This window comes from Amphiprion ocellaris, chromosome 2, assembly GCF_022539595.1.
Source record: "Amphiprion ocellaris isolate individual 3 ecotype Okinawa chromosome 2, ASM2253959v1, whole genome shotgun sequence".
NCBI classification, from domain to species: Eukaryota; Metazoa; Chordata; class Actinopteri; family Pomacentridae; genus Amphiprion; species Amphiprion ocellaris.
In genome coordinates, this window is record NC_072767.1 from 10,957,865 (window position 1) to 10,968,611 (window position 10,747).

The 10,747-nt window shown below is 47.8% G+C and overlaps 1 protein-coding gene across 2 annotated transcripts in view; it reads right to left on the minus strand.

The window, feature by feature from the left end:
- niban1a (niban apoptosis regulator 1a) overlaps positions 1–3,911 on the minus strand; it is a 69,643-nt gene extending 65,732 nt beyond the window's left edge. Inside the window, exon 1 of one of the 2 annotated variants that reach the window (XM_035945028.2) lies at positions 3,675–3,911. In XM_035945028.2, the coding sequence (XP_035800921.2) occupies positions 3,675–3,864 (190 nt within the window). In that variant the 5' untranslated portion in view covers positions 3,865–3,911. The remainder of the gene's footprint in view (positions 1–3,674) is intronic. The other variant, XM_023263421.3, reaches the window with a different exon arrangement.
- Positions 3,912–10,747: the final 6,836 nt, after the last annotated feature.

Consider the following 10,747-nt stretch of genomic DNA (forward strand, 5'->3'; position numbering starts at 1 on the left):
AGTATCGTCACAATATCGTATCATTACTTACTTGTATCATTCCACCCCTAGCTGCGATATATATCAAAGTTATGTTATTAGTATTAGCATATATGAGTATGGCTCATATGCACTGAAGTGATTGCTCGTCTCTAAGCTCCACCCAACCACAGATCATTTATGAACATCATACAGTAAAGCAAATAATGAGCCTAAAGTTAAACACACAGAGCTGGACACAATACAAAGAAAGTGTGCAACACGTGCCATGTCTGGCAACCTGCACGATAACCTGAAGCGTTGCTCAGAATTGTAGGTGGATGGATATGCTGCTGGATAATAGTTCCAACATGAGAAATCACTCCGAAACCCTCGTTCTTGGTCTCACTGTCAGCTAACAGGCAATCTAAAGCTTTGGCGTCCAAAGAAAACTTACAGTAAAATTTGGACAGTCACGATAACAGTGGATCTTCTCCATTTTAAATAAAGACAAGCTTACTGATGATATGATCACAGTCTGTGCCTCAGGTCCTATTATTTTGTGGTTTATAACAGGGAGAAACTTCTCAGGTCCTTTTTTCCCTTGGCGGAATATACAGAATGGTTCAAATTTAGGTTCTCAAACCAGACCAGAGCCAGGTTTGTGTTGAGGTTGTTACAACCCATGTCAACAAAAATCAAACATCAACAAACATAATTTGGCAAAACACTATGTTGGCCAATTAAATACAGGCAAACACACACTCCTGATAGGGTCGATCACTGTGTGACATAAATACATTGATTCTTCATTACCTCACAATCACCGTAATGACAACAACAACAACAACAAAAAAAAATGTTACGGCGGTGATAATTTTCCAAAACTGTAAGGTTCTATCTGTGAGTATTCAAGAGTCAAGAGTTTTTGTTAGTCACATGCTCATGCAGTATGTGCAGTGAAATGAAAAGTGACTGTATCTCAAGACTGTAAAATAACAAACATTATAAAGGACAATTAAAACAAAAAAGAAGACATAAATACACAGCCTATGTGGAGTGTCTGGACACAGCCAGGCCATATTGAACATTCAAATGCTGTGCAGTACTTGATAAATCTTTAAAAATTATACGTTACTCAAACAGGACTTCCCGGATCAGTGTTTTAAACCCCACACTGACAACACAGCCCTCTGCACCGTTTTCATTTCAATTCCCACTGCCCACTCTGGTGACTGGGAAAAAGTTGAAAACGCATCACGTTGGTTTATCACACAATTAGAAGTACAGAAAATTTGCATTCACTACATCACAGACACTGGCACATGGAAGACAAACAACATTAGTCTGAAAAACTGCTTCACAGAATCAAGGGACTACTCTTTTTTTGAAATTAGACTGCTCCACTCATGAAAGTATGTACCGCAGTAGGATCCCTCCACCCAAGCTAACCTTAAAAACTACCACCAAATACCTTACGGACTCCTATCCCCTACCCTATATACATACCTTACTGCTGCACACTGACAGACAGGAATGTTCTTCAGGAGAAATGGAGGCACAGTGTCACCACTTTAGCCTCCACTAAATGGCAGCCAGGAAAAACTGACAAGGCAAACATGAAAGCACAGACATGTTCCAATGTCTACAGATTGAGGCCACTAAAGGCTTTTACAGAGATGCAACATGAGCTGCAAGAGGACAAAAAGCACACAAAGGACCCCATTAAACAAGTCTGAATGTGTCTTCCTCCAACCTTGACTATACATGGAAAATTATTGAGCTGAATTGTGATATTGTGTGTGAAGAGTGGCAACAAAAAGTAGCAGACTTCAGAAGCATTTTATTGGACATGTACATGACACACTTGGGGAAAGGATCAATTGTTTTACTTTTCCATTCCCACCGTGAACAAACAAGACTGTGTCCTGTAACCACAGCAACAGCAGAGGCAATACCACCAGCGTCAACATCTACAGCAGATGTTCTGCCTTCAATGGTTGGAAAACTAAGAGCGAGGTCTAAAACAGTGGTTTTTGTTTTTTTAATTTTTTTGCATTATCACCAGGTTTGTCTGTGCTTTCTGTTGTTACTACGTTTCTATTTTCTTTGATTTTTCTTTTGTCTTTTAAACTTGTTGACAGCAATGCAAATAAGCACATGAACAACTATATTTCGAGCACAGACATGCATAAGGCTATCAAAACTACTGATTTATGATTGACTGACATCAAGATGTCACTTGGGGATGTGGGAAATAAAAGAAAACAATTGTTACTATTTGACATTTTTTAGACAAAATTATTGATCAACAAAATAATCTTCAGAATAACTGATAGAGAAAATAAATCCCGTCAGTCTCTCTTGGTTTTTGGCTTCTCTCTGCTGTCAGCTGTACAAGATCTCCAAAAACAATTTTTTAAAGCAAGTTCATATATTTTTTTTAAAAATGAAAAAAAAATCTCTCAATATTCACAAATACTAAGCCTAACACTGCACAATAAAAAAGAGAATGTCCTCCACGGTTCAAATAAATGTAGCAACTGTCCTCATAAAGACAGTGTTATGCTTCCCACATCAAGAAAAGGTTCGAGTGACATTCTGTCATTGCCCAATTCCACACAGATCCCTCTGTGAAAGTCTGTGTGCAGTCTAAACTTTGTGTCTCCACATGGCCACTACAGTTAAAGTGCACTGTGCAAAATAGTTTCTATAGCGAATTTATGGATTGTGTCACCCAAACAGCATCCAAGTGGATGAACAAGGATGATATAGAAAGTAGTTTAGTAACAGCAGACATGGTGTCAAGCTGTCTGTCATCAAGGTTTACAGTTCACAGTAATCTGCTGCATGTCATCTATGTATGTACTCTTGATTGTTCTTCTTCAGTGAATGTGTATCTCATTCATCTGAATTAGAATCATAGGAACTGGGAAAACTGAATGTTGAACTATAGAGAGTTGAGTTTTCAGTGGAGACCAAATACAGTCAATAAATCAAATTTCAAAGTGCAAATTTAAATTATGTACTTCACCTTCATTTTCTAACACAATTATTCGAGTTTGGCAGTTTAAATTTAAATAGAAATGATTTCCATTAAGTTTCTAGCGACACCTTCAGTATCTGAACATGAACCTGGCACCTGTCTGCTGCTCAGCTCCTTCTCTAACAACAACGGGAACCGAATCGTGTGTTCTTTACAAACCCACCCGTGGACACACCCAGCAGTAGAACACACACTAAACAACACTGTCCCATTCACTTTACCCAACCCTCCGGGACTGGAAAGGCTGGTGTAACCTGATGAGCCCCGCAGATAACCGAGAAACTGGAGGAGGATCTAGACAATGTTTCTGTGGAAAGATACAGGAAAACCAGCAGGGTTCCTAGGAAGCTTGCTACACATTCACATTTCTGAAGGCAGGTTTAGATCGAAATAAGTGTCCATGTTTTCCGACACCCTCAATGAGTGAAGAAAAAGATCATTAATGACACCTAATCCGATGAAGGCTGGGATCCGTTTACTGATTTTAAGAGCGAGCATTGACAATAACATCCTCAGACAGAACACGGACGGCTCGGTGAAAGTTTGCTCTACAAACAGAACAGCTGGTCGTCTCTCTGTTCAATGTAAGCACACTTAAGGCACTGCGCGTTCACGCCACGTCATTCCCCACGCCAATCTGCACATTTTTCTCTCTGTAATCTTACTTTACCTTTAATATAGGTGGATTTGGTGTCATCCAGCAGACTGGACGCGGAGATCCCCATGATGCTGCTGAGAAGAGGATCCACAGGTAGCTTCAGTCCGCAGGTACTGACAGACACATCAGCCCGGAGAGGAGGAGGAAGAGGAGGGGAAAGGAGGAGGGCAGCAGCTCCTCCTCCTTTAAAAGGCTGTGCCATTCTATGAGTTTTAACCAGAAAAGATATGGCTTTGTTTTATTTCACCTCTAAATGCACCCGATGTTCAGAATGGAATTCTCTGTAACTTTATTCAGCATTTCTCCTCAGTTCATCCAGCAGTAATTTAGAGAGAATAATAACAATGACCCGAGTCAGGGAGGTCAAATATTCAGAAATCCATCCATCCATCAATTATCTATACACCACTTAACCCTCTTTAGGGCCGTGGGGGGCTGGAGTCTATCCCAGCTGACTCAGGGTGAAGGCAGGGACACCTGGACAGGTCACCGGTTTATCACAGGGATACACAGAGAGATGATTTTAATTATCTTTCTCCACCCACCATTGTGACCTTTACAAACTGGTGGGTTGGTCCTCCCTTTACACCAGGCGACTCCAGCTCTGGCTTTTACTCATCTACAAGACTCTATCAGAGAAAACACCTCAGTACCTCTCCAACCGCCTACACCCCTCCCATAACAACCTCCACCTGAGGTCCAGAGATTTCAGAACACTCTCTATCCCCAAGGTTCACACTGTCTTTGGCAACTTCCTTTTGCTTTGCTGCAGCAATCAATTTGAATTCCCTCCAAATATTTCTCAAACTGTCATCTCTTCCATCACTTTGCATGTTTAAGCAGAAGCACTGGCAGACCCTAGCTGACCGCTGCACATGCTGACTGTTTTCACTGAACTGCTAGCATTAATCTAGGCTGTTTTTAATCTGTTTAAACACTTGTGTATCCTTTTTTGTATATGTTGTGGTGATTTAGTTCATAATTCACCCAATGACAGTGGGTCAGGGCAGGGGGGAACCTTTGTGCATCATGGGGACAGTTTAGGGGGTTACACGAGTGTGTTACATGTTAATGGGCTTGTTGTTGTTTTGCCGGTTTTATGGAGAATAAAGCCTGGGCTTCTGTGTTAAACACGCCACCTCCGACTCCCATTCTTCGGCTCTACACTGGTGACCCCGACGTCTCAGGTCTAGAGGAAGTTTCCGAGGCCGTAGCGAACATGGCAAATAATGATGTTTTTGTGAGATTGCCGGAGTTCTGGGAGCGTGATGCTAGAGCATGGTTCGCTCACGTGGAGGCACACTTCGCCTGTCGTGGAATAGTTGAGGATGAGAAGAAATACTACCATGTAGTGGCGGCGCTGGGAAGCTCCACAACTTCAAGGTTGGTGGGTTTCATCTCAAATCCACCGGCCCAGAACAAATACCTGGCGTTTAAAGCCCACCTGCTTAAGACTTTTGAACTGTCCCTCAAAGAGAGAGCCCGCCAGCTTTTTGCTATTCAAGGTCTGGGGGACAGCAAGCCCTCGCAACTAATGGAGAAAATGCTGAATTTGCTTGGAGAGGAACAGCCTAATTTCCTCTTCATTGAAATGTTCCTGCGCCACATGCCGCCCCGGGTCCAGACTGCATTGGCCAACACCAGCATTACTGAACCACGAGCACTGGCTGCAGAAGCGGATCGTTTTTTCCTGGCCACCCAACAGCCTTACCCGGACACGCTGGCCCCTGCTTACACCCCCTCAGCCCCTATCAAATCAGCGTGGGCTGAGAGGGACGCTACGGCACCTGACCGACGCGGTAAATCTGGACTATGCATCTACCATTTTCGGTTCGGGGACAAGGCCAAAAAGTGCCACCCTCCCTGCAACTTCAAGCCTGAGGGAAACGACGGGGCTGGCGCTCAGTAGTGGCATTGAACGTCAGCGACCCGAGCAGGCTACTGTTTATCAAAGACTCTCTCTCAGGCCGTAAGTTTCTCTGCGACACCGGCGCCCAGAGGAGCGTCATCCCCGCTTCAAGAAAGGAGATCTCTGCGGGAGGACACGGACCACAGTTAGCATCCGCCAATGGCACGCCCATCCGTTCATACGGCATGCGCCATGTTGAACTTTGTTTCGGGGGACAGCGATTCGATTGGAAATTCGTAGCTGCAGACGTTACATTTCCTCTCCTGGGGGCGGATTTTCTCTGCGCTCACAGTCTCCTCGTGGATGTTAAGAACAATCGGTTGGTCGATGCATTAACTTTTTCCTCCTTCCCATGCTCCCGCGGTGAAGCCGCGTATGATGGATTTTCAGCTTTGTTGTCCGAGGGAGACATTTACCTCTCCTTTCTTGCCAAATTTCCTAGTTTAATGTCGCCTACCTTTTCAGCACCGGCAGTTAAGCATGGGGTAGAGCACCATATTGTAACTGAGGGCCCCCCAACATACGCCAGGGCTCGACGGCTGAACCCAGTCAAACTCGCTGCAGCCAAAGCTAAGTTCGCACACATGGAGCAGCTCGGCATCATTCGTCGCTCCGACAGCCCATGGGCTGCACCCTTGCACATCGTCCTCAAACCCAACGGTGGTTGGCGGCCGTGTGGAGACTACCGTCGCCTCAACGATAAAACAAGACCGGACCGCTACCCAGTCCCCCACATCCAGGACTTTTCAGCACATTTGTCTGGTCAGCAGGTCTTTTCAAAAGTGGACCTAGTGCGAGGTTACCACCAAGTACCAGTGCGTCCCGAGGACATTCCCAAGACAGCGGTCATCACCCCCTTTTGACTGTTCGAATACCTGCGCATGCCATTCGGACTGAAGAACGCTGCCCAGTCATTCCAGCGGCTGATGGACTCTGTCCTCCGGGACATGCCTTTCATTTTCGTCTACTTGGATGACATTCTTGTAGCAAGTGCCTCCGCAGATGAACATCTGGCCCACTTACGAGCACTCTTCACGAGACTCAGCGAACACGAGTTATCAACCCAGCTAAGTGTGTTTTCGGCCGTTCAGACATTGACTTTCTTGGACACAGGGTCACCAAGGACGGTGTAACCCCCCTTATGTCTAAGGTTGAGGCTGTGGCCGCCTTTCCACGCCCACAGTCCGTGCGGTCTCTCAGAGAGTTCCTCGGCATGGTGACCTTTTACCATCGCTTCATTCCACACGCAGCTCACATCATGCGGCCTTTGTACGAAGCACTTAAGGGTAAATCCCCTAATCAAGCCATCACTTGGTCTGAGGAGAGTGATAGGGCTTTCACGGAGGTCAAGGACGCTCTGGCCCGGGCAACGCTTTTGGCTCACCCGTCACCCACCGCCCCCATCGCCATCACCACTGATGCTTCGGACTATGCAGTCGGCGCCGTCCACGAGCAATGGGTGGAGGGCGCTTGGCAGCCGCTGGCATTTTTTAGCCAACAACTGACCCCTAGAGAACGCAAGTACAGCGCCTTTGACAGGGAGCTTTTAGCGCTCTGGCTCGCTGTTCGACATTTCCGATTCTTGCTTGAGGGCAGGGAGTTTACAGCGTTTGTGGACCACAAGCCTTTGACATTCGCCATGTCCAAAGTAACAGAGCCATGGTCTGCTCGCCAACAACGGCAGCTTTCGTACATTTCGGAGTTCACCACGGATATCCAGCACCTGGCCGGCAAGTCCAACTTTGTCGCCAACTGCCTCTCCAGGGCCTCGGTCGGCACTGTTCAGCTGGGCCTCGACTACAATCAAATGGCGAAGGACCAAACTTAAGATCCCGGCATCCTAGCCCTAAAAGACTCTACCATGGGGTTGCACCTCAAGGACCTGCCTTTTGAAGATGCGGGCGCGGTGCTCCTGTGCGATGTTTCTACTGGCCAACCACGACCGGTTATTCCTGTCAACTGGAGACGATCGGTGTTCGAGGCAGTACACAACCTCTCACACCCAGGCAGAAAGCCGTCGGTCCGCCTGGTGGCTGCTAAGTTCATTTGGCAAGGGCTGAAGAAGGACGTGAAGGCCTGGTCGGACACATGCGTGGCCTGCCAGCGGGCTAAAGTGCACCGACACACGAAGGCTCCCTTGGAATGGTTCTCAGTTCCCGAAAGACGGTTTGATCATGTCAACATTGATTTGGTCGGTCCTCTTCCACCGTCACAGGGGTTCACCTACATCCTCACCATGGTGGACAGGACCACCCGCTGGCCAGAGGCGGTCCCGCTAACATCCACGTCTGCTGTGGACATTGCCCGGGCTTTTATTGGAACTTGGGTTGCCCGTTTTGGAACCCCTGCCGACCTTTCTTCTGACCAAGGTTCCCAGTTCACTTCTGAACTCTGGAATGCTATGGCTGACAGTTTAGGGATGAAGCTCCACCGTACCACCGCGTACCATCCCCAAGCCAACGGCCTTTGTGAGAGGTTCCATCGTTCCATGAAAGCTGCACTTCGGGCCTCCCTGGCTGATGCTAATTGGACTGACAAGCTTCCTTGGGTCATGCTTGGCCTCAGGACAGCGCCCAAGGAAGACCTTCAGTCCTCCTCCGCCGAGCTTGTGTACGGTCAGCCGCTGCGGGTCCCCGGGGACTTCCTGCCTCACACAACGGCTCCCTGGTCTGCATCTGTTCAACGTGCCTCACTACAGGATTGTGCCAGGGCCTTTGCTCCGGTGCCCACTTCTCAACACGGCACACCCGTATCCAGGGTGCCGGTCGAGCTGCACTCTGCGAGTCACGTGTTCATTCGCCATGACGCTCATCGTGGCCCCCTTAAGTCCCCGTACGACGGGCCCTTTCGTGTCTTGGAACATGGGTCCAAACATCTTGTGGTGGACATTGGTGGAAGGCCAGAACAGGTTTCAGTGGATCGTGTCAAACCTGTGCACTTGGATTTGAGCCTCCCGCCCCAGTTGGCCCGGCCCCCACGTCGAGGTCACCCACCCAGAGTGTCTGTCACGTCTGGATGCCCTCCGGCTTCCCCCACCCGCAGCCCAGCTCCTGCTGGGATGGACTCCGCACAGTCCTACTCCCCTCCTCCAGTTCCAAGGAGTCGCAGAGGCCGACCCATCGTACCCTCTCGCCACAGTGACTTTGTGTATGGGTGAATTCTGGGGGGGCTCGTTTGGTGATTTAGTTCATAATTCACCCAATGACAGTCGGTCAGGGCAGGGGGGAACCTTTGTGCGTCATGGGGACAGTTTAGGGGGTTACACGAGTGTGTTACATGTTAATGGGCTTGTTGTTGTTTTGCCGGTTTTATGGAGAATAAAGCCCGGGCTTCTGTGTTAAACACGCCACCTCCGACTCCCATTCTTCGGCTCTACAATGTATTGTTTATTTGTTATCTTTCTTCCTGCTGGGGCCTCTTGCCAGGTCATTAGTATAAAGGAGAAATTGTTCTCAACTGATCTTACCTGGTAAAATAAAGAATTAAAAAAAAACAACAAACAGTCACACCTACAGACAATTTACAGGTACTAATTAACCTCAGCATGTTTTTAGACTGTGGGAGGAAGCTGGACTATCTGGAGAAAACCCACACATGCACAGAGAGAACATGCAAACTCCACCCAGAAAGATCACTGAAAGGCAGGGACATGAACCAGGGATCTTCTATCTGCAAGGTGACAGTGCTAACCACCGAGCTACTGTGCAGCCTCCAATATTCAGATATTGTTCTACTAACTCTCTAATTAGTAATTCTTGAACAATTATTTTATTGACAGTCCTGCAGTTTGTCTTTAAACTGACAATCCACTCGTTTTGTGAATTAAGTTTATTTTTATTAATTTCATTTAAATCCTGCTAAAGATGTGGATGAATTATGAGAAAAAACATGCCAACTGCTCCAAAATCACTAAGAGGACAACGAGGCACACAGGCATCTATTCCTGGTTGATATGTGCTTTTGAATCATTTTGCTATGCTGTGTTGTTGTGAGTCTCAGTGTATGACTAATGTTTTCAGTAAGTATACGCTGGCCATTCCCACCCGCGACCAACGAGCCCCCACTGTGGCTTAGGTCTTGGTTACGGAATGGTTTTGTAAGTTTGGTGTCCCGGCCCGCATACATTCTGACCAGGGCCGCAGTTTTGAAAGCAGTCTGATTCAGCAGCTGTGCAGCCTTTATGGCAATGAAAAGTCCCACACCACCCCGTACTATCTGGCTGGCAATGGGCAGTGTGAATGGTTCAATCGAACCCTCCATAACCTGCTGCATACCCTGCCTGTCTCTCAAAAGTGGGACTGGCACTCCTGTCTGCCCAAACTCCTGTTCTCTTACAATACTACACCCCATCAGTCAACTGGTGAATCGCCATTCTTTCTAATGTTTGGCCAGGAGCCCCGTCTCCCAGTTGACTTTCTGTTGGGTCGTGTTCAGGATCCTGTTGGTGGTGACGTCACACAGTCGATTCAGGAGCACCAGACTCGCTTACAGATTGCCTTTGAGGGCACCCAAGAGAGGCTGAGGGTTGCAGCAGAGCGCTGAAGAAACAACCATGATCAGCATGTTCAAGCTGCTCCACAGCAGGAGGGCCAGTGGGTGTTGTTGCGGGACTTCAGTGTGAAGGGGCGTAACAAGATTCAGGATCTGTGGGGCTCTGTAGTGTATAGGGTCCTAAAAGCACCAAAAGATAGGGGCTCTGTATACACCATTGCCCCTACAGGTGACCAGTCCAAGGTCAAACATGTCCATCATACACTCTTGAAGGCAGTGGCTGGTGCTGGTACTTCCGATTGTGCTGCTGCCCCACTTTCACCCTGTCCTGACCAAGAACAGGTTGAGGATGAACTCCTACACGATGAGGACTTGCTTGTTGTGAGGCATGACATCCCTCATGCAGCTCCTGTTCGGACGGCTGCAGTGACCCAAACCACCCCTCGGTTGCTGCTCCCACAGGTTGACCCAGTTCTCCCTGGGCAGGGTCCTTTAGTGACGCCCTCCTCTGTGACGGCAGACTTGCCTTCTGCCCCGTCAGTAGGACCATCAGCCGCTCGCCCCAATACCAGTGCAAGGCCAGTAAGACAGACCACACGGTCAACTGCTGGTCAGCACTCCAACATTTATCACCTTCCTAGATCGGTGGGACCACCAGCAGACGGGGCTGTAAATGCTTCTGGAC